The following is a 24403-nucleotide window of genomic DNA, read 5'->3' as shown; positions in this document are numbered from 1 at the left end:
TAATTTTTTGAAAAGATAAAACTGACAAACCTTTATCTACACTTTATGTCTTTTGATTGGAGAATTTAGCCCATTTACAATTAACATAAATATTGATAGGTATGGATTTACCATTTCCTGTCTGTTAATTGTTTTCTGGTTGTTTTGCAATTCTTTTGTTCCATTTTTCCTTCTCTTGCTCTCTTCCTTTATTATTTGATGATTTTCTGTACTGGTATGCTTCCTTTCCCTTTTACCTTTTGCATATCTACTATAGGCTTCTGCTTTGTGGTTGCCATGAGCCTTGCATAAAACATATTTATAACAGTCTATCTGAAGTTGATAATAACTTCAAATGCATACAAAAGCTCCCTCCCCCCACATTTTATGGTTTTGACTTCACCATTTGCATCTTTTTATGCTGTGTATCCAATAACAAATGACTGCAGTTATAGTTTTTTAAATACTTTTTGTCTTTCAACATTCATACCAGAGATAAACGGTCTACCTGCCACCATTACAATATTAGAATTATTTTGAATTTAACTATAAATTTACCTTTACCAATGAGTTTTATACTTGCATGTTTTCCTGTTACTAACTACTGTCCTTTTGTTTCAAATGAAGAACTTCCTTTAACACTTCTTGTGAGGTCAGTCTAGTGGTGATGAACTCCTTTAGTTTGTCTGGAAATTTTTTCTCTCTTCCTTAATTCTTAAGGACAACTGCTGAATATTCTTGGTTAGCAGCTTTTTTGTTTTGTTTTCCCTCAGTACTTTGAGTATATCATCCCTCTCCCTTCCGGTCTGCAAGGTTTTTGCAGAAACAGCTACTGATAGTCTTATGGGGGGTTCCCTTGCACACAACCAGTTGCTTTTCTTTTGCTGCTCTTAAGATTCTAACTTTTGACAATTGTCAAAAGCTTTTGTCTCTAACTTTTGACTAATTATAATGTGTTTGAGTGTGGGTCTCTTAGGATTCAACTTCTTTCGAACTCTCTGAGCATCCTGGATCTGGATATCTGTTTCTTTCCCCAGGTTAGGGAAGTTTTCAGCCATTATTTCTTTGAATATGCTTTTTGCCCTGTTCCTCTCTCTTCTCCTTCTGGAACCCCTATCATGCACATATTGGTCTTCTTGATGTTGTCCCACAAATCCCATAATCTATCTCTTTTTTTCCTACTCTGTTTGAATGAATTCCACTGCCCTGTCAAGTTTGCTGACTCTTTCTTCCACTTGATCTAGTCTGCTGTTGAACCTCTCGATTTTTCAGTTCATTTTTTGAATTCTTTGGCTCTGTGATTTCTCTTGTGTACTTTTTAATATTTACTATCTCCTTGTTGAAACTCTTATTTTGTTCATGCATTACTTCCTAACCTTGGTGAGCATCTTTATAACTTTTGTTTTAAACTCTCAATCAGGTAAACCACTTATCTCCATGTCATTAAGATCTGTTTCTGGATATTTACCTTATTCCTTTGTTTGGAATATATTCCACTGTTTCTTCATTTTTCTTGACTCTCTGTTGGTTTCCGTGCATTAGATAAAACAGTCATATCTTCCAGTCTTGACGGAGTGGTCTCATGTAGGAGACGAATATTGTCATATAAGAGATGGACCTCGTCAATCAGCCCAGACCAAGGCCTTAGTTTTCTCTCAAAGTTTTGTGACCGTCCAAGCCGCCTCCTTTGCTCTTAGTGGCTCCCAGTAGTTGAGGGTGTGCCAAGACCCATCAGTGTCCAAATGGGAAGGATCACAATCAGAACCTAGATGCATGCTGCTTAGAAGCTGGACCCTCAGGGAGCAGCTGGATAAGTATGTAGTTAAACTTCTTCCAGGGAGAAAGTGGGAGAAGGTTGTTTTTGCCTAATCCTTCTTTGCTGGACCTTCGTACATGGCCATGGGGAAGGGTTCTCCTACACTCATTAACAACTATTTGTTTGATAAAGCCCTGTAAGACTCTTGAATACAAACCCCATTGGCCATTAGAGCCAGATGACCTGGGGGCTCATCCCTCAGATGGCAGCTGCAAAAGCTTGGGCACCAGATGTGTGTACAAGCTTTTTTTTGGGAGACGCTGTCAAGTGGGTTTTATTATTGGAGCAGGCTAATGGGGAGAAGGTGGGAGAGATGCCTGCTGGCTTCCCCTGTCTCTGGGGAAGATTTCAGGCAGCCCTTAGATGCCCGCTAAATTAGAAGCCCAGCATGCAGGCAGCGGCTTTTAAAGTACAGAGTTAAACCTATTTCAGGGAAAGACTGGAAGACGGGTTATTTCGTTTGCTCTCTGTGCTGAACCTTGGGGTGTAGAGTCAGTTTAAAAATGCTTCTTTGCTATAGTCTTCTGGAACTCATGACTGGAAGCCTCTTTGGCTATCACCGCCAGATCTGGGTCCCATGCTTCAGGCAGAAGCCACAAAAGCTGGGGTGCAAATGTATGTACAAACTTTTCCAGGCAGATTCCGGTGACTTGGAGTGGGCTGGAGGCAGAAGCCAGGCAGCTGGCCCCTAGTGTCTGCTAAATTAGATGCTTGGCCCTCAGACAGCAGCTTTTAATGTATACAGATAAACCTCTTTCAAGGAAAGACTAGGAGATGGGCAATTTTGCCTGCTTCCTCCGAGCTGATCCCTGTGGGGACAGTCATAGCAAGTGACTGCATTCCCAATAGGAACTGCTCCTCTGGTTGGCATAGTCTTATAGGTCTCATGGACACAAGCCCCACTGGCTTTCAGAGCTAAGTGTTTTGGGAGCCTATCCCTCAGGAAGGAGTCAAAGTTGGGGTGCTAGATGTAGGCTCCAAATGCTTCACTCCTTAGATAGAACCTGAGTATTGGGGGTCCTCTCCCAATTGTGTGGTGCTATGTCAGGGGTGGGGTTTTGTTCTCCCTCATCTGGGTCCTACTGTTACAGTGTTTGGCTGTTTGTTTTTTTCTTTTTTTTTAAGGTTATAAAGGTTTCCTATTTTTTAAGAAGTTGAGAGGATTCTGTTTCTCATATTCCTATAGTTTTCAATTGGTTGTAGACAAGAGAAGCAAGCAGCAGAAATATCTTTAACTCCAAAAACCAGAAGTCCTCTAGATTACACATATCCCTCACATGTGTGAGGATGTATGTTTATTTTTTGTAAAAAGAAAATGTTTTAAAAGAGTAAAACCGGGCTTCCCTGGTGGCGCAGTGGTTGGGAGTCCGCCTGCCGATGCAGGGGACGCGGGTTCGTGTCCCGGTCTGGGAGGATCCCGCGTGCCGCGGAGCGGCTGGGCCCGTGAGCCATGGCCGCTGAGCCTGTGCGTCTGGAGCCTGTGCTCTGCAACGGGAGAGGCCACAGCAGTGAGAGGCCCGCATACCACAAAAAAAAAAAAAAGAGTAAAACCATCTCAAGTTCCTGGCACTAGTACCTCATGACATAGGCCTCTCTAATGGGTGGTGATTTTAAAAAGAAGTCAGTTCCCACCTCTCCTGTGCACTGTCAAACCAGCATATGAAGTTGACTGGGTTGAGGCAGCATAATTTCTGCTTTAGCACCAAGTACAGCCCTCAGGAGGTTAAAGGGTTATTTAACCCTTTTGTTATTTAACCCTATTGTCTACCAGACAATAAACCATCATAATTCTAAACTATATTTTAATCTACTTTTAATTCACATTAACTTTTAATTTAGTTTCTTTTACTCAGTCATAAATGCATACCACTTAAGAATCAAAGAGCTCAACAAGGTTTTTATTAAAACTAACAATCTTCTGTCCACCCTCTCCTGCCAATTCCATTATTTCCTCTCTTCCCAGAGGCAATGTCTTCCACTTCTTCTTAGCTCTTTTGGTATTTACCTCCATATCACCAAATTTATAGTGCTACTTACTTCATATTTTTTCAGTTTTACACGTTATCTGACTTACTCCAGCTTCAAAAGGAGATGATATGTGTAAAAAAGAGATAATGAAAAAGATATGAAGTAGCAGCTATAAGCACATATAAATTATACGCATATATACACTTCTGTCCTCTCACCTCGCAACACAGATCAAAATTTTGATTATAATCAATGTTCAGCACCATTATGATTAAGTAAATTACATTCATATTTGGGCCATGGATAACTTTCGCAAACATGGAAATAAGTTTTACTTTCATATATATTCTGAAGTTAATCACTTCTTACTTTTTGTTTGCTTTGTTTGTATGTACTTAACACTTTTTTTTTTGTTTGTTTTTTGCGGTACGCGGGCCTCTCACTGCTGCGGCCCCTCCCGCCGCGGAGCACAGGCTCCGGACGCGCAGGCCCAGCGGCCACGGCTCACAGGCCCAGCCACTCCGCGGCATGTGGTATCCTCCCGGACCAGGGCACAAACCCGTGCCCCCTGCACTGGCAGGCGGACTCCCAACCACTGCACCACCAGGGAAGCCCTGTACTTAACACTTTAATTCGACCCCAAATCCTTTGCCAATTCTCTAAATCTCTTTTTTCTACATTAAAGAGAACAGCTATTGTATCAATTTCATTGGTGACAACAGATCTTGTATCTACTTTGCGCCATCTACCCTCAAGCCTTGTGACTTTGTTCAGTCTGGACTTGTCCTCCATGTATTATGCTCTGATATATAGTATCTTATGATCTTGCTGCACTATCACCCTATGATTTCCTTCATTATTCTCTTATGCTGGATTCTTATATTCCTTAAACTCCATACTTTCCTTTACCTTGATTTACTCCCTTGTTTTAATGGAGCACATTCCAGTAGCCTTGAAAAACTTTTGGGGAGATTAATTTTGTAAGATTTTAAATACCTGAAATTATCTTTCTTCACAATTAAATGATAATTTTGGAAAAGGATTCAATGATTAGAAACCATTTCCCCCCCAAATTCTGAAAACACCGGTCCACTGCTTTCCTTTTAATCACAATTCTACTGAGATATAATTAACATACCATATAATTCATCTATTAAAAGTGTACAATAGTTTTTTAGTACATTCAAAGTTATAAAACCACCACCACCATGAAAAACAGAACATTTTCATCACCCTAAGAAAAAACTCCATATACATTAGCAGTCCTCCTTCTTCCCACCCTCCTCCAGCCCTAGGCAACCACTGATCTACTGTCTCCCTGGATTTGCCTACTCTGGATGTTTTATATAAATTAAAATCATATACGATCTTTTGTGAGTGGCTTTTTCTACTTAGCATGTTTTCAAGGTCCCTCCATGTTGTAGCAGATATTAGTACTTCATTTAATTGCCAAATGCTACTCCATTGCATGGATGCACAGCATTTATCTGCTCATCTGTTGATGGACATCTGGGTTGTTTCCACCTTTTGGCTATCATGAATAATAGTGTTGTGAGCATTAATGTACAACTCTTTGTATAGACATATATTTCCATTTCTCTTGGGTGTATATATACTCCTAATATTAGAATGGCTGGGTCATGTGATAAATCTACATTATACGTTTTGAGACACTGCAAGACTGTTTTCCAAAGCAGTTGCATTATTTTATACTTCCACCAGCAGTGTATGAAGGTTCCAGTTTCTCCATAACCTCACCAACACTTGTTACTACCTGTCTTTTTGATTACAGCCATCTAGTGGTTGGGAAGTGGTATCTTTTCGTTTTGATTTGCATTTCCCATGGCACATCTATTTTTTCACATGCTTATTGGCCATCTGTAAATCTTATTCAGAGAAATGTCTAATTTATATAGATCCCTTGCCTATTTTTTCATTGACTTAATGTTTCTTTTTATTGATTCTTAAGGTTTATGTCTAGGTTTTAGAGTTTCATATTTTTAGTTCTTACATTTATGTCACTGATCCAGTTTGAGTTAATTTTTGTTTATGATGTGAAAAAGGGGTTGGGGAGGGTACCAAACTTTATTCTTTTGCATGTGGTTATCCAATTGTCCCAGTGTCATTTGTTGAAAATACTTTTCTTTCCCCATTGAATTGTCTTGGCACTCATGTCAAATATCATCTGACCACAAACATGAGGGATCATTTTTGGATTTCCAATTTTAGTCCACTAATCTATGTCTATCTTTATGCTAGTTCCAAACTCTCTTGATTAATGTAGCACTGCAGTAAGTTTTAAAATCAAGAAGTGTGACTACTTCAACTTTGTTCTTTGCTCCACTAACTTCTAGCTTCCATTCCTGTTGTCGAAGTTTGATTACATTGTCTTGATTCTGTGTGTGCACTTCCTTTTCCCTTTCAAATCTCTTAGGACCTTCTACTTTTCCCCACTATTCTAAAATTTCATGATGATATGCCTTGATAAGAGGTCTACTTTCATCCTAATTGTGCTGGGTAACTCTTAACTGGCCCTCTTAACCTGGTTATTTGCTTCATTTCCTTCCAGGAAATCTTCTTAAATGATCAAGTGATATTTTTTTTTGCTTCTATTTTCTGATCTCTATTTCTGGAAAAACTTTTATCAATTTATCCTTCATTTATCTTGTTTATTATTTATCTTTATTAGACAATGGACCTTCTGGACTGATCCTATAGTATTTTTACTTTTTTCCTCCTTATTTTCAACCTGTTCATTTTTATTCTACTTTCTCTAAGATTTCCTCAACTTTATGTTCTATATTTTCTATTTTTTAATGATTTCTGCTCTTATATTGTGAACCTCAAATATACTCTTTTTTCCCTTTTTTTAATAACATCTTATTTTTGTTTTATATATGCATTATTTTTTTAAATTTTTTTTAAAGGTTTTTGTTTGCTTGCCTGTTTTGGCCTTTTTTATAGGCTAGACATTTCCCCCCATGACTATATACTCGGGCTTGAAACTAAAGGACCAAAACCTCATTAAGAGCTCTATGAATTAGGTTAGGCTTTTCTACCAAACCATTTTATCAGGAGAACTGCTAATACCAATAAATTTAGATTTTGCTGATGTTTTTCTCCATCTCTTGGGTTTGCCAGATTTCCCTAAGGGTCTTCCAAATTCTTAGGTGAAGTGCAATAGCCAGGCTGCACTGTTTTGGAAGCTGAGTAGGCGGGAAAAACAACTAGAGCTTCACGTGGTGTGCAGGAAAGGGGAGAACAGGTGTTACAATAAGTTTTTAAATTACCACTTAGCTCCCCATAATGTGTACCATTCAACAGTGTCTGGTATCTTCTCAGTTCAGAATCTCTCTGCTCCCCTATTCCAGAGAATAAACTTTTAGTATTCTGAGGCTCAGGAATGTTACCATGGAGAAAATGGGGAGGAAATCTCTGTTTCTAAACAGTTTTCAACCAGTTCTCATCACCATTAATTCTCATCCTCATTTTTAGAGGTATCTGGTATACTAAAAATGAGGCCCTTCAGAGGTCTGCAGTATAAACTGGACTGTATCTTGACTTTCCCTATCAGTGGCTAAGAACTCAGTTACTTGTGGACAGACAGCTCAATGTCCTTCTGTTTTCCAGCTTCTAAAATTCTGTTGCTATTGTCTTCTTTTCCTTTTCCTCGTTATTGATTATACCTATTTTTTAAAAATATCCAAACACTTACCATTGTTTCATTAAGGTTTCAGAAGGTAAATGCATGTCTTTAATCTACCACTTGAATCAGACGCCTTTTAATTTTTTTCAAAAGAATGACAGGCCTCTTTTTGTTTTTGTTGTTTTGTCCGTGCCGCTCAGCTTGTGGGATCTTAGGTCCCCAACCAGGGACTGAACCCGTGCCTTGAAGCAGTGAAAGCACAGAGTCCTAACCACTGGACTACCAGGGAATTCTCCAAGGCCTCTTGAAACTGAACGTCAGATTTGGAGATACACTTCAAAAGTACCTACCAATTTCAGGCAACATAAGTTTAATTAAATTTTTCATTTCCATTAGCAAATGTTAAAGATGCTTGCATTCTAAAGAGTAAACCAAGCCTAAACCACAGATAACTATAAAAGAATATGGGAAAGAGAAATAAATTTTGACAAGTAGAACATGGAAAATCTCATTGGAAGAAATTATCTGAACATTATTTTGAAGAATTCCACAGACATATAAAAAGAAGTACAGAATTCACAAGCAATACAACAGCATAAACAAATACAAGGAGCAACATGTGCTTCACTGGATCCTCTTCTTATTTTTTCAACAAAGTTCTAACTCAAGGTCCTGAACTCAGCAAGCCCTGAAGAACCATATCCACTCCTTCAACTTTAATTAGCACTTAACATGAAAATAACTCCAAAACCTGCTCTTCCATCCATTTTCCAGAGCAAAATATTTACTTTGCCGGTGGACTGTTCCATGTCACCGCGTCAAAAACTCCCATTCGTCATACCTGAGCTGCCTTCCTTAAGCATCTCTTGTTCCCAAACCATTTCTGCCTCCTTCATCTTCAACACATCACATCCACTGAGTAAACCCACCAGCAAGTAATCCTTGAATCAAGTTTGATTCTTCCTACTTTCTCCCTTTACACTGCTGTTTCCAAGTTCCCACTGATTAAGTAGCTTTTCAATGAGAAGCTATAAGTAATGTTCAGCAATTTCAAGCTTTACACAGTCATTTTGTCACTAGCTGGAGTTGTACTAATATTAAGAAGGCAGGGCTGCCCTGGTGGCGCAGTGGTTAAGAATCCACCTGCCAATGCAGGGGACACGGGTTCAAGCCCTGGTGCGGGAAGATCCCACATGCCGTGGAGCAACTAAGCCCGTGTGCCACAACTACTGAAGCCCGTGAGCCTAGAACCCGTGCTCCGCAAGGAGAGGAGCCACCGCAATGAGAAGCCTGTGCACTGTAACCAAGAGTAGCCCCCACTCGCCGCAACTAGAGAAAGCCCGCGCGCGGCAAAGAAGACCCAACGCAGACATAAACAAATAAATAAAATAAATTAAAAAAAAAATATTAAGAAGGCAAAATGAATAACCTGAGACCAAAACTAATCTACACTATGGCTTTATCACCATTTTCTTAGAATAAACATTGCTGAGAAGGCATTCACTTTTTTTTTATTACAGAACTGTTTAGCTTCACGCTTCAGTTGGATAATTACAAAGTTAAATTAAGTGAGCTTAAACAGTGTTTAACTAAGCACAGAGTGAATACTCCCTAAATTTAAAACTTCACTTGCTTAGTTTATTCAAACCAACTTTATGCAAGCCATCTTCCTAAAGCTCACTCATCAACAGCCCATAAAACCAGAGAAACAGTTGAGAATATACACACAGGTTTGTTTGTTTGTTTGCTTGTTTTTAAGTGCTGACTGATCTGAACTACAGGGAAGCCACAGACCACATGGGCAACTAATGCTCCCATGGCAATTATTATTCTCAGTTATAGACCAGAACAGCCCACAGTAGTCAGGATATGGCAAAAGGAGCATCAGAATAGTCATTTGAAAGACTCTTGTTTTGCATCACAATACCCTACCGATACATAACCAACCAACCAACCAAATTATTTGGAAGCAATGTATTTTACAGTGGTTTTCATAAAGTATTCTTGCACTAGATTTCAAAGTATTGAAGAGTTGTAGATATGTTTACCTCTCTGTAAACATGTACTAGATAGCTTGCTATGCATAAAAACCTTTTTCTTTTTAAGGTCCCATGGTTATAGAATGTCACCTAGTCAATCATCTAATAGTCACTTATCTTCCCCTCTCCTGGAGAAAATGGTAATGAATTAATAATGAATTTATAAGTTCAGTATAATTATTATCCATAAAGATAATACTGATTTCCTAAACTAAATTACCTTTTGGACTGCTCCACTACCTAACCTTTGATTAAGAAAAAAAATTCATGGGAAGGGGAATACCACAACTTCTGTCTCTAAAAGGAGGAGAAAGGATGAAAAAGGAAAAGAGTGTGAATCAATAAAACTGGACTTCCTGGTCAGAGGACTAACAACTGTGAAAAACTAATTTTAAAATACAAATATCATCTCATTTTAATGGTTTTAAGGATAACCAAAATTGCTACACATTACTAAAATGCTAACTCAGTTGGAGCTTTTACAATAAAGGTACACTATTCCTTTTATTTTTAAGGCCTAATTCATAAATAAAATCTACTGCCTGTCAACAATGTACCAAGCACTGTAGAGACATGCAAAGAAGAGACTCTGGCCTAATAGTACTAAAAATCTCATGGAAAGACAAAAGGTAAACTATAATATGATATACTAAAAAAATGTAACAAAGGCATGTATGAATGCAATGAGGCCACAGAGGGAATACCTAGGCCTGCCTGGTGGGGTCAGGGAAGACTGTGTAACGGAGCTGATGATCTCTCAAAGGAGTAAGAGGGGAGACGTGATTAAAAAAGAACGATTTACTGCTGACATCACAGCCTGATCACGAGACAGGGTAAAGATTCAGAACCCAAACAGTAAGATACAGGGGATGGCAAACTGGTCTAGAAAAAATTTAAAAAGAAGGTACCATAAACACTCTATATAAGTCTATGGAGCAAAACATTCCAAAGTCTGCATAGACTGACTTAACGGATATTTTAGAACAAACCAAACACTATATATGCTGGATGGGAAAGAACAAAAAAAGAGTAGGAGCAAAAGAGACAATTACCTCCTTTTGTAGTATCATTCTGGGCCTGGATGCCATGATGCAATGAATTATGAATGGCAGAAAGAAGATCTGCTGCTTGAACCATCAATTTTTGAGCTTCTGCAACAGCACTGGTCTAGCAAATAAATCACCAAAAACATTCTTACATATTCTTTCACTGAAAGATATACATTAAATAGGAAAATCCTATAAACAATAATGAAATTAAATGCTTGCTGTAATGACATTGGTTTTCACAAACTATTCACTTAATATAGGATGCCCAGATCCTGTTAGGATAGAAATAATTTTTTTACCCATATCTATACATTGTAGGAGCCATTAAAGAACAATAGGAAACATTTCTGGTTTATTCTACTAATCTCATGTTTAAAAAAAAAAAGAGAGATGCAATCAACTAGAAAATGGGAAATTGCAACATTCCTACTAAATCATTCATCAAGGTGAAATTTCAAAAAAAGAACAGAATTACAGAAGTTAGTAAAGGTTGGATCTCTACTTACCACTTATTAACTATTCACAAATTAGTCTATAATTTACTTAGAGTTAATGCAATATACACACAAAAATATTCACCATTTATTCCACACAAATCTAAGTTAATTATTTAACTGAATGAAAGAGGCCTACCTAAAATTCTCATTTTTAATTTCTCCAATTCACAATAACTACCCAGAAGCAATTTCAGCTTCTGTTATTTTACCAACTAATACGTAATATGTTATTTTTATATCAACAACAGACATGGACATGTTATGGAGCAGAATGTAAAATTCATGTGACTTTTGGAGAAAATCAGGGATACTCTGATGTAAACACACCAAATGCTGAGTGCTGTATATGTGTGCATATACATTTCAATGGAAAAGTCTCAGAACTACCAAAATAAAGCATTCCATCGAAAAAAAAACACTAAAATTTAGATTATAGTAAATACCCTTACCTCTTTCTTAGTAAAAGCTATAAGCACTGTCAGTAACACTCGAGTAAATTTCACTCTGCTGAATACTGCTAAACACTGTTGGTGCTAAAAAACAAGACAGGACTAAAAGTTAAAAGATGCAAAGTCTGTCAAAGAAATTTCATTTTAAAATATAGTATTTTAAGTCCTAAATCTCAGTGTTAATAACTTACTATTGAATACATAACAAACACCTTCACTTATAGTCTTTTAAATGTCTGAAAAATGAGCTGCAGAAAACATAATAAAACAAAGCCTATTTTATCGAAATAGAAATACATAATAAAGCTTATGTGTCAAGAGCACTGATTTTTCCCTAAGTCAGGAGTTACACTATTATTTCAAAACTGATTTAATTAGCATTTTTAAAAGGACTGATAAAAAGGTGCTTTAAGCAGAGTCAGAAAATTTAGGATCTTAACAAAGGTTTGACAACTTTTGATACTGTGTAAGTTCTTGAATTCTGCCAACTTTTGGTGGATCATCTGTTAAAAAAAAAAATCATTTTTTTCTTCCTACCTCACAGGAATATTGAAGAGCTTTGAAATCACGTATTTGAAAGAGCTGTATTATAATTCTATCAAAATAAATACAAGGGAAATAAACTCCCTTGCAATGTCCAATTTGTAAAGAAATACCTTAAAAAGGGCTTCCATAAATTATAACGTAGTTCATAAAACTACAACATTAACTTCTCTGATATTATCTACCAGAAAATAAGTTCAATTACTTCTAGTTCAACTTCTGGATCTCTTTCTTCTCCCTGTCGACTTCGAGTACTCTAAAATTTTAAAAAAGGTACATTAAAACACACACAAACCTGTAAAAGCATTAGATTACAATTATACAAGGTAAAGAAATAAATTAATTTATTGAATATATGCAAGAATTTATTTGAAGAAAAATGTTTGGAAGAAAAAAGCTGTATCAATTATTTATTTTCTTATTAATACTATGTACAGAAAGTTCATTTTGATATAAATTATAAAGATCACACAAAAGAATAAGGTATTAAAAAGAGCAAAAGCAGAACAATGAAAAGCAGAAGCACATGGTACATAGTACTTCCTGCTTTTAAAAAATCTATTAACTGAAATTCCTGATGCTCTCCAAACTAACCCTGTTAGAAAAAAAAGTAACCTATACAAAATCACATCATAAAGTCACATGGTAAATACTGATCAGTTCTATACTAAAATGCAAAACATCTTGTTAATACATGTGTTACATATGGTTGACTATTCTGACAAAATTCCAAGGCAGTACCCACAGGAAGATCTGGTAGATCGGGGTTCTAGCCCTGGAGCTGCCACTTACTAATGGCATGCCCTTAATAAGACTCAAGACAGGTTACTTAATCTTTTCAGCTGTATTTTCTTCATCTAAAAGTACATTTTATTGCCTAATGCACTGAATAACTGTAAATATCTGATAAGACAATAATGCAAAATTGTTTTGACAACCATGCTGTGTTATACAGGTATAAAAAAACAGAAGAAATGTAACTTTTTTTCATTTTTAATTTCTATGAGAACAAAATCATCAGGATCATCTGGTCAAAGGATATCATTCATAGAAGGCTTTTAATCAGATTTGAGGAGCTTCCATTTACTGAGCTCTTCTGCTATGTTCTAGACACTGCCCTAACTATTAATGATACAAAGGTGAAGAAGGTAGTCCTTACCTTTGAGGAATTTAAAATTCTAGAATCTTATGCTATTCTTAAAATAGCATACTAAAATTTTAAAACACTGGCAAAAAATTGAAAAACTTTGAAACGGTTAAATTTTCAACACTTGAAAGTAACACTACTTCACCAGAAACCCCTCTAGCAGTGTTCTAATTCATTACCAAAAAACGGTACAGCATATATAAAGAAAGTTGGTGGTCCTACCTACACTAGCTATCTGTAATTAGCTAAAGTTAACCTGCCATTTAGAAGAATATAAATATCCTATACCAAAAAAAGAGAAAAAAATATATACCTTTACTCTTCTTTGCATGTCATCCTCCACATCTTTTAGCATGCCTAGAAAGAGAGACAATGATTTTAAAAGGAAACAAATCCAAATGTAAAATTTGTGAATTATATTTATAAATGGTTTTTTACCTGTAACTCGAAGATCTGTCACACTGTTGGCCATTTTAAATCCATAAGTCATTGACTGAAAATCTTCCTATACAGAAAAGCAATAATTAGGCCCTTGAACAGTAGCAAAACCTTTCATTATATTTCTCTTACAAAATCACTATTTGCTAATAAGAAAACAGTAATGGAATGTCACCCTAAATATTGCTATCATACATCCAAGCTATCTTCATAGGCATACCATTAAAACACCACATTCTAATGTTGTCTCTGTCCCCTTAATTTCAATTGCTGTCCTTAGGCTATTTAAACATACTTGCATTTAATATGTTCATTTGCAAAATAATGCTTATGATAATATCACAAATAATTCCCACTTACAAAGAATTCTCACATTCACAGGTGAACAATAAATATGTAATAATTACTATTTGCAAAATTTAAACAAGACTCTTCAAAACTTATTATATGTCATTTTACACACTGTTAGGCTAAAAGGTTAAGTCTTCTCAAACAGAATTACTCAGTGACAGCAAAACCACATTCCCGCTTCTGCCCATTGTAAAGAAAACAAATGATTCATACATGGATTCCCACTCCCAAAATCATTTAAAACACTGCTGGGATACCAGCAAATTAAGTGGTTTGCTGGATTCACTATGAAGAGTTTAATAATATCTGGCTGATTTCAGCTAAGAAGTTAGAAGTTCTATTAAAGGAGTGTTTCTGCCATATTACGATTCTTATAAAAATGTATATAAAAGCCTAATATAATGAAATAACAAATATTCACAGCAGTGGCCAGAACTATAGTGAGATTTCTGGACTCTTAACAAAAACATTCAGTAAGCATGCAATTCATGTCAGGTACTATATCTGACAAACAGAAGTACAAACAATGTCTCTAGTCTGAAAGAACTCAGGAGAATTGTATGCCTCACAGGACTGGGTCTTTCAAAAGTCTCAGGCTGTATTACAGAGCTATAAACTTACGCTCCAGATGAAGTTTATACTCTATCTCTACTTGGACATCAAACAGGATTCTCAAATTATACATGTCTAAATAGGAACTCTCCTAGTGTTTACCACATTGCTAAAAGGCACCCCCATCCCATTATTCAGGCTGAAAACCTGTATTTCAAGTCATCTTGTTTTCCTGAAACCCATATCAGATCCATCAGAAAACACTGTAGGATCTATCTCCAAATTCTAATCACCAAGTCTGACTCCTTTCACAGCTATCTCCAGTTCAAGGATCCACCATCTTTCACTTCTATAACTGTCTCCAGACAGGTCCCCCACCTTCCACAACTGTCTGCTATATAATTTATTCACCACCAAAGGCCAAAGGGATTGTTTTAAGATAGGCCATTTCATGTCACTTTCTACTCAAAACTTTTCAGGAATTTTCTTCCTCACAGTAAAATCCCAAATTCCCCCATGGCCTCTAAGGTCCTCCATCATGTGGCCCTGGTCTCCCTCTCCAACCCCATTTCCTACCTACCACTCATCTCCATGTTCACTGCACTGCAATCACACAGGCCTTCTTGTTGTCTTCAAGCATATCAAACACATACTCTTCTCAGGACCTCTGTACCCACTGAAACCCCCTCCCCAAACTGATTTTCTTCAAAAGATTTACAAAGCTCCATCCCTTACTATATTCCAACCTCTGTTTCAATGTCAATTTCTTTTTTTTTTTTTTTTTTTTTCGGTACGTGGGCTTCTCACTGTTGTGGCCTCTCCCGTTGCGGAGCACAGGCTCCGGACGCGCAGGCTCAGCGGCCATGGCTCATAGGCCCAGCCGCTCTGCGGCATGTGGGATCTTCCCGGACCGGGGCACAAACCTGTGTCCCCTGCATCGGCAGGCGGACTCTCAACCACTGCGCCACCAGGGAAGCCCTCAATGTCAATTTCTCATACGAGGGTTTACCCTGTGCATTCTCTCTAAAATAGCACCCTCCACCACTTTATATCCCCTTTCCCTACTTTACTTTTCTTCACAGAACTTGTCAGCACCTGACATTATATATGTAATTTGTTTACTTACACACTGACTATTTGTCCCAAGGAATGCATAATCTCTGAGCTCAGGGCTTTGTTGTATTCATGCTTTATCTCTAGGGCTTAGAATAGTGCTTGGCACAGAGTACTATTCAAACATATTTGTTGAAGGAATGATGAGCTACTTCAGGGCAGGGGCCATTTGGCCGTTAACATTACTAAGAACATCAGGCTGGTTACAAGTTACATTGAGGAGTGGTGGAGACTGTGGCAAATGAGAGAACATACATGTCATCTAAAGGAAGTAGGCCGCTGCTTACCCTCTTATGGTCATGAATGAATACAGCACTAGTTTGGTACGGTCTCCTAGGTTTTCAGAACAAAAACCTAATTTAATGTAAAATCATCAGACTTTTTAATGTTACCAAGTTTTAAAAAATTAAGTAGCCCAACACTGTGTAGAAAAAACAAAACAGGGGGAAAAAAAAGCAACCTGTAAGCCCCATCTGTGGACCCTTAAGTTTGCCAAGAAGAGTCTAAGGAAAAGCATTCATCTGGGAGACTATCACAGGTCTGTGTAATAAATACAAACCTCAGTAACAAGAACTTAATCTAAGTCATTGGAGGTCTGAAGCAGAAGAGTTATGTCAACAGATGCTGCCATTAAAATATCACTACTGAAACTCTGTGGACTTAAGGAGGACAAAAATCAAAGTAAACCCAGAGAGACCAGATACTGGATACCACCCAACACTCCAAGCAGGAGCTGATGGTGAACGGGACTGATACCATAACCAGAAATGATGAGAAGTTGTTGAAATCAGGATATATTTAAAAGGTAAAGCCAACATGATGTGCTGAAGAACTGAATATGAGGTAAACTGTAGTACAATCAAGGGTTTTCGGTCTGAGCAACTGGTAAATTATGATGCCATTTACTCAGATGGGGCAGTTTGGAAGGAGCAGGTTTAAGGGCAGAAATGGAACACAATTTTAACTACATTAAGTTTGTATTTCCTTTGGTCATCCAAGGGAAGATTTCAGGAAGGCACTTGCTTGAGTCTGAAAGTCAGAGGAGGAAATCAGGATTAGAGATATCAATTTGGACTTTATCAGCTTATAGTTGGTATTAAAAGCCACAGAACTAGAGGAAATCAACCCAGGGAGAGCCCAAGAGAACTGGAGATCTACAGGAGCAAGCACAGGAAATGGACTAACCAGTGAGAAAGAAAGAAATCCAACAGATTGTCATAATAGGAAGATAAGAAGAAAGTATTTCAAAAAGTGGTCAGTTGAGTCTAGTGAAGCCGACAGGCTGAAGAGGGAGGAGTGAGAACACTGGATTTAGCAAGACGGATATCATTAAGGAGCTTGCTAAAACCAGTTTCTGTAGTGGTAGAAGAATGTCCAATTGGTGTGGGTGAGAAGAGAATGAAAGAGAAAGTAAAATAATATTAACAGCTCATTCAAGGAGTTTTTGGTACATATAGGGTAGCAGAGAAATGAGACTGTAGATATAAGGAGCCATGGCATCAAGGGAACTGCGGTGTTTTGGTTTTAAACTGAGTCATGTAAAAACATGTTTATATGCCAGTAAGAATAATCTAGTAGAGAAGGATACAGCAGTAACACAATACAAAGAAAGGGATACTAACTGCAGTAGGCTAGAGGGGGGGGAATCTAGAACACAGTGGAGGGGCTGAGAGCTTAGAATGTCACAGGGATACTTTCGTTTTAACAACAGTGTGGATACCATAACAGGTTAGCATTTGTGATAATGAGAAGATGGGATACTTCTAATTACATCTGACTGTATCTAATATCCCATTATGGTAGAAAGCAAGCTGACAGTGAGAGTTGGCACTGGAGGTCTGAGAAGTAACAGATGGGGAAAAGTTACCTTAGAGACTAGAAAAGCAAGTTTGCTACAGAAGTGTTGTAGGATAGGATTGTCTCTAGTGTTGAGTGCCCATCTGAGACTTGCAGTCCTAAAATTAAAGTGAGAACAGACACACAGATGTGAATTTTCCCCAGCTGCCTTCTGTTGTTTGGGTGCACGAAAGCAATTTTAGCACTAACTGGGCCATGGAAATGAGAACGTGAGGAAAGTAACAGAGAAAACTAAAGCGACAGCACCTATGAACTGGAGGTCTCTATGGCACTAAAGGACAGAAGGAATAGGGGAATCCAAGTAAGTGGTATGGATCAAAGGATAGTTTGATATCCTTTGATATAGTTTGACAGCTTGATATCAAGATTTTAGAGGTGAGTAATTAGTAGGGAAAAAATTTTGTCCATTTCTGAGCAATGGACAAATCATTTTCTGAGCACCCTATAATGGCTGGTATAGGCTACACACCAGGGATACAATGGTAAAATACTATCACTGCAATTATAGAGCTTATTATCCAGGGACAGAAGTAAGATGTCTTGACAGATAAAGCCCATGTTCTTCACTTGTACTCTACAATATCTTTACAATACTACCAAGATATAACTGCAGAAAATTATAAGGGATATTTAGCATTCTATAAAACACAGCATTTAAAACAATGCAGCCTTGCAAAGAAATTTAGAATAGTAAATATTTACAATCATAACTGTAACAGAACACCCAATATCAGAATTGAATGTGATTTCACCAAAGCAGTAATCTTGATTGTACTAATATTCTAATTAAGTAAAACTGTTTCAATCGCTTCTAAAACTTAATAGTCACAATGTATTAGTTGTGATTTATTACTGCTTTAAACATTCATTTCACAGATAAAATACTTCGCATAAATATTTCAAGGGCTCCTAAAATAATCTGATTCATTCAACTAAAATTTGAGTACCTACCACAGACCAGATACTGGGTAACCTAGTAAGGGTACAAGTAAGGGTAAAACATGAGCACAGATAATTCAGATTAGGACTTGAAACAATTTAAATGTCCATTAGTAAGTGGCTTGTAATTTATTGTACATACAGTGGAATACTACTGCTGCTGCTGCTCCTACAACTACTAATAGCAGCTAATGTTATTAAGTGCTTATCAGGTGCCAGGCATTGTTCTAAACATTTTACTTGTTAATTTGTTAATCCTCACAATAATGCTCTAAGGTGGGTACTTTTATAAACTACATTTTATAAATGAGGAAACTGAGGCATAGGAAGTTTAAATTCTGAAAAACCACAGAGCTAGTAAGCGACAGAGTAAGAACACAAACTTATGTGGTCTCACTCCCCAGAGGCTTTTCTAATTTTTATTCTGAAAAAAACTCAGATCACAAAAATAGTAAAGAGAAGTCCCATGTTGCCTTCACCCAAATGATAACATTAAACCACATTTACATTATAATTCTCTATTTTTCTTCCCTGAAACTTTTGAGACTAGGTTGCAGACTATGATATCCCTTTATCTGTAAATGTCAGTGTGATTTTATAAAAACAAAAATCATTCTCTTACAAAACCACAATACAATTATCAAATCAGGAAACTGACGTCTCTTTAACCTGGAACATTTCTTTTGTCCTTGTCTTTCATGCCCTGACATTTTATAACAGTACAAGCCAAAGTTATTTTGTGTATGTCCCTCAATATGGGTTTGTCTTATGTTTTTCCGAAATTCAAATCAATTTAATATTTGATAGGATATTTGACCGGAATACCACAGAAGTGATGTTGTGTCCTTCTTAGATCACTGAATCTGGAGACACATGGTGTTGACTTATCCCATTACTGGTGGTTAACTCTGGCCACTTGGCTAAGATACTAAGTGTCTACACTGTAAACTTATCATTTTCCCTTTTGTAATTAATAAATGTCTTGTGGGATGATACATTGAGGCTAGGTACAAATCCTGTGTCTCATTACACTTTTGTCTACTAGTTTGAGCATCCTTTGATGATTCATGCCAGAAATAGTTCTTCAAAATCTGTATTCTCAACACGATGCAATGCAAATAAAAACAATGAGGTAGATCTACCTACATGTGCTGGTATGTGCAGAAATCTATTCTCTATACTCTGTGGGAAAATGCAAGTTGCAAACAGTCTACATAATTCCATCATGTTAAGTAAAATACACATGGGTACATACATAAAAAACACTTGGAAAGATATACATCAAATGGATAATAGTGTTTACTCTTTGCCAGACAAGCCAAGAACTTTTATAGTTTCATTTATTTACTGTTGTATTAGAAATATGCTCAGCTGCCAGTAAGAGAAAAATCCAACTACACTGACTTAAGTGATACAGATTTACAGCATGCCAAATAACATGAACATCAGAATATTAGAAAGTAATCTTTCTTTCGGCTCCACTATCCTAAGCTTTTAGGTTTTTACATCTGTCACTTCATGTTCACAAAATGAAGCAGTACCTCCAAACATCACATGCATATTCAAGCGGTATACTAAGAGTAAGAGGGAACGCTATAATAATTACACCAGGACAAAAGGTGTCAGGCAGGACTGCTCTATGCAAACCAGCATGCACAGACACTAGCTATGACAGAAGAACATGCTAAAGAACAACAGAGAACAAAACTGAAGTCTGGGGAAGTCAGGAGATTGGGATACAAGTTTAAAGATAAGTAAGACTCTGCCCTAAAAGGGTAAGGAGAAGAGAAAAGGCCAAGGGGTCAGAAGCAACATCCTGTGCACAAGCATGGGATAATGAAAGAGAATAACATACAGGACCAGCTGAAGAATAAAATGCCAGGGGAGAAGAAAAAGGTATACAGGCATACCTTATTTTACTATATTTTACTTTATTTCACTTTGCAGATACTGCATTTTTTAAAAAACAAATTGAAGGTTTGTAGCAACCCTGCATTGTCAGATGATGGCTAGCATTTTTTAGCAATAAGGTATTTTTTTTTGTTTGCGGTACACGGGCCTCTCACTGTTGTGGCCTCTCCTGTTGCGGATCACAGGCTCCGGACGCGCAGGCTCAGCGGCCATGGCTCACGGGCCCAGCCGCTCCGCGGCATGTGGGATCTTCCCGGACCGGGGCACGAACCCGTGTCCCCTGCATCGGCAGGCGGACTCTCAACCACTGCGCCACCAGAGAAGCCCCAATAAGGTATTTTTTAATTAAGGTATGTACATTGTTTTTTTAGACATAATGCTGTTTCACTTAATAGACTACACTATAGTAAATATAACTTTAACATGCACTAGGAAACCAAAAAATTCGTGTGACTCGTTTTATCACAATATTTGCTTTATTGTGGTGGCCTGGAACCATACCTACAATATCTCCAAGGTACGCCTGTAATAAATACCACAATGAAGTATCACCTCACACCCATAAGAATGGTGATCATCAAAAAGGCAAGGGATAACAAATGCTGGCTAGGATGTGGAGAAAAAGTAACCCTTGTGCACAGTTAGTGGGACTGTAAACTGGTTCAATCACTGCAGAGAACAGTATGGAGGTTACCCAAAAAATTAAAATTAGAACTACCATCCAATCCAGCAATCCCATTAATGGGTATATGTATATCCAAAGGAAATGAAAACAGGTAACCAAAGAGACATGCACTCTAATGTTTATTGCAGCATTATTCACAAAAGCCAAGGTATGGAAACAACCTAAGTGTCCATCAATGAATGAATGGATAAAGAATATGTATATTTATACAATGAATAATATGCAGCCATAAGAAAAAAAGGAAATTCTGCCATTTGCAGCAACATTAATGGACCCTGAGGACATTATGCTAAGTCAGACAGAGAAAGACAAACACTGTATGATCTCTCTCATATGTGGAATCTAAAAAAACCAAAATCGTAAAAGCAAAGAGTAAAATGGTGTTTACCAGGGGCTAGGGGTGGGGGAATTGGGAAGATGTTGTTTAAGGGTACAGACTTGCAACTAGTCGATTAGTAAGTCCTAGAAACCTAATATACAGTACAGTGATTACAGACAACAAAACTATTATAAACATTAAACTTGCTAAGAGACTCCATTTTAATTGTTCCCAACACTAGAAGAAATGACAATTATGTAACACAATAGAGGTGTTAGCTAAGGCTACTATGGCAATCATTTTGCAATATAAATGAATCAAATCAATATGCCATACTGCTTAAACTTATACAATGTCGTATGCCATATAACTCAATAAAAAATTAAGAAGTAATAAAAATGAGTAATAAAATTGGGGCCAGATGATAAAAAGAGATACTCTAAGGGTTTTGAATTTTATCATGTAGGCAGTAGAAACAATGGACTTTTGGTTAAATGTGGTATTTCCACTACACCTCTTGAAATCATCAGTAAAGGAATGAAAATTTTGAATTCCAAAGAACAAAGAAGACAGAATGGAAGACAACATTCAAGACACATAAGGCAATTTTTGGAAGATACCAAGTAATTGGACAACAAGAGAAGCCACTGCAATGAGAAGCCTGCACACAGCAACTGAAAAGTAGCCCCTGCTCGCTGCAACTAGAGAAAGCCTGCGCGCAGCAGAAAAGACCCAACACAGCCAAATATAAAATAAATTAAAAAAAAAAAAGAAAAAGATGTAGGGCTAGAGGAATAAGAAGCTGGATGTCTAAGAAAGGAGCTCTTAGACTCCCATCCTCACTGTGCACAGCAAAGTGATATGCCTATCATTTTATTCCCAGCACTTGCCACAATGTCCAGCGTATGCTAATGAAATCAATAAACAGATAGTATAGACTAAGGATAGGCAAATTTTTTCTTAAAGGGCCAGGTTATATATATTTTATGCTTTGCAGACCAAGTGGCAAAACAGAGAATACTGAGTAGGCACTTATATAACTATATAAATGTAACCATTTAAAAGGAAAGAAAATATTCTTAGCTCAAGGACCATAAAAGACACAGGCAGCAGGGCTGGTCTGCAGGCTGTAGTTTGCCAAGGACTTTCTGAGGGTTTAGATGCAGGGTACAGGAGAAAGAGAAGAGTTAAGGATGATGCCCAGGTTTTTGGTCTGCGCAACTAGAAGAATGGAGTTCCATTTGCTAAGATTGAGAAGACTACAGAAGAAAGAAGTTGGAAGCAAGGCGAAAACCAGCAGCTTCATTTTGGAAATGTTATGTATGACATCCTAGTGAGAATGTAGGAATAGGCAGCAGCATATATGAATATGACATTTAGGGAACAAGCCTAGGTTAAGAATATAAATTTGGCCTCATTAGCAGAGACAGAATTTAAAAATATGAAACTGCATGAGATCATCAAGAGTATGGATAAAGAAGTGTAAAGACTAAGCCTGAGTCACACCAATGTTTAGAGCTGTGTGCCACATAACTACCGAGCACTTGAAATGAGACTAGTTCAAACTGGGATATGCTGTAAGTGTAAAATACATACCAGATTGAGAATATTCAGTAGAAAAAAAAGAATTCAAAGTATTTCATTAATATTTTTTCCCCAAAATATCTGGACCAATTTATTCTCTCTCCAACAGTGAAAAGAAGTATCCATTTTAGGGACTTCCCTGGTGGTCCAGTGGCTAAGACTCCGTGCTCCCAATGCAGGGGGCCCGGGTTTGATCCCTGGTCAGGGAACTAGATCCCGCATGCCACAACTAAAAGATCCTGCGTGCCACAACTAAGACCCGGCACAGCCAAATAAATAAATAAAGATTAAAAAAAAAAAAAAAAGAACTGTCCATTTTATTGCTCTGTTGCAAGCTTCAGGTTGTCTCAAATTTACACCCATTTATTTCACAGGCCAAAAAAATGATATCTAGTTTTAACATGCATTTTTGGATCATTAGTGAGTTGTTTAAAAAAATTCTTTTCCCACAATTTTGTAAGCCATATGCATTTCCTGTTTTGTAAATTGTCTCTTCCCCCACTTCTAAGGTCCAGTGGCAGGCAGATAATACCCTACAATTAGTGTCTTGCCCAGCTTTCCATAGAAGTGGGTAGTAATACTAAATAAAAAACAGATGTGATAGTACTATGGATTGGTATCCTCCACACAGGATACCCTATGCAGCTAGGGTCATTAATATTTTTAAACTGATTATATATTGAAGTATTATTTTAGATATATAGGGCTAAGTAAATAAAATGTTATTAAAATTAACTTTACCCATGGTTACTAGAACATTTTAAATTATGTATGTGGCTTGCATTATATTCCTATTGGATATTGCTGGTTTAGAGAATGAGATGACAAACAAGAACAACCAGTGAGATGAGAAACCAGAAAATAATTTGTTTCAAAGATGGAGTGATCAACTATGTCAAAATCTTCTGATAGGTCGAGTTTAAGACCAAACATTAACCACTGGGTTTAGCAACACTGAGGTCTCTGATGACCATAATGTCACAATTTTGGTGGAACACATGTTCAAAGCCTGACTGGAGTGGATTCAACAGAGAAGAGGAGAGAACCAGAGACAGTGGGTATGAACACCTCTTAAGGATACTGGCTGAAAAGAAGAACTGAGATATGGGCAGAAGCTGAAGGACAAGACTATGCCATGAAATGGTATTTCTGAGATTGAGTAACATGAATAAAGCATGTTTGTATGCTGATAGGAATGATCCAGTAGAGCAGCAAATTCATTACGCAAGGGATAAAGGTGAGAATTGGTAGACCAATGTCTTTGAATATAAGACTGAGTATGGAATCTAAGGCGCAAGCAGAAGGGATCACTCTTAGGAGCAGAGAAAGTTCATCTACGTAACAGAAGGGCAGCAGAAAAGAGGTCACATATGCAGGTAGGTGGGAAGACTGCTTCCGTTTATTCAGTGCAATAGAAAGGCAGGTCATTTGCTTCAAGTGAGGATGGCCAAAGTGTTAGAAGTTTGAGGGGAGTGGAGTGAATGAACTAGGGAGATGTAATGATTGCTAGGGAGCACTGAG

At 37.4% G+C, this 24403-nt stretch overlaps 1 protein-coding gene across 3 annotated transcripts in view; it reads right to left on the bottom strand.

The window, feature by feature from the left end:
• The window catches only part of NAA35 (N-alpha-acetyltransferase 35, NatC auxiliary subunit), a 97184-nt gene that overhangs the window by 50395 nt on the left and 22386 nt on the right, over positions 1-24403 (bottom strand). For 2 of the 3 annotated variants that reach the window (XR_004350250.1, XM_032634141.1), the window contains exons 7-11: positions 13572-13638; positions 13447-13490; positions 12192-12242; positions 11444-11527; positions 10501-10615 (exon numbers count right to left, since the gene is read on the bottom strand). Coding sequence is in view for 2 of the 3 variants with exons in the window: in XM_032634141.1 (XP_032490032.1) it covers positions 10501-10615; positions 11444-11527; positions 12192-12242; positions 13447-13490; positions 13572-13638 (361 nt within the window). In the remaining variant the exon portion in view is untranslated. The remainder of the gene's footprint in view (positions 1-10500; positions 10616-11443; positions 11528-12191; positions 12243-13446; positions 13491-13571; positions 13639-24403) is intronic. The other variant, XM_032634143.1, reaches the window with a different exon arrangement.

Source organism: Phocoena sinus, chromosome 6, assembly GCF_008692025.1.
Source record: "Phocoena sinus isolate mPhoSin1 chromosome 6, mPhoSin1.pri, whole genome shotgun sequence".
Classification (NCBI taxonomy): domain Eukaryota; kingdom Metazoa; phylum Chordata; class Mammalia; order Artiodactyla; family Phocoenidae; genus Phocoena; species Phocoena sinus.
Note: the sequence above shows the minus strand (reverse complement) of the source record. Positions and strands in the feature narration are given on the sequence as shown.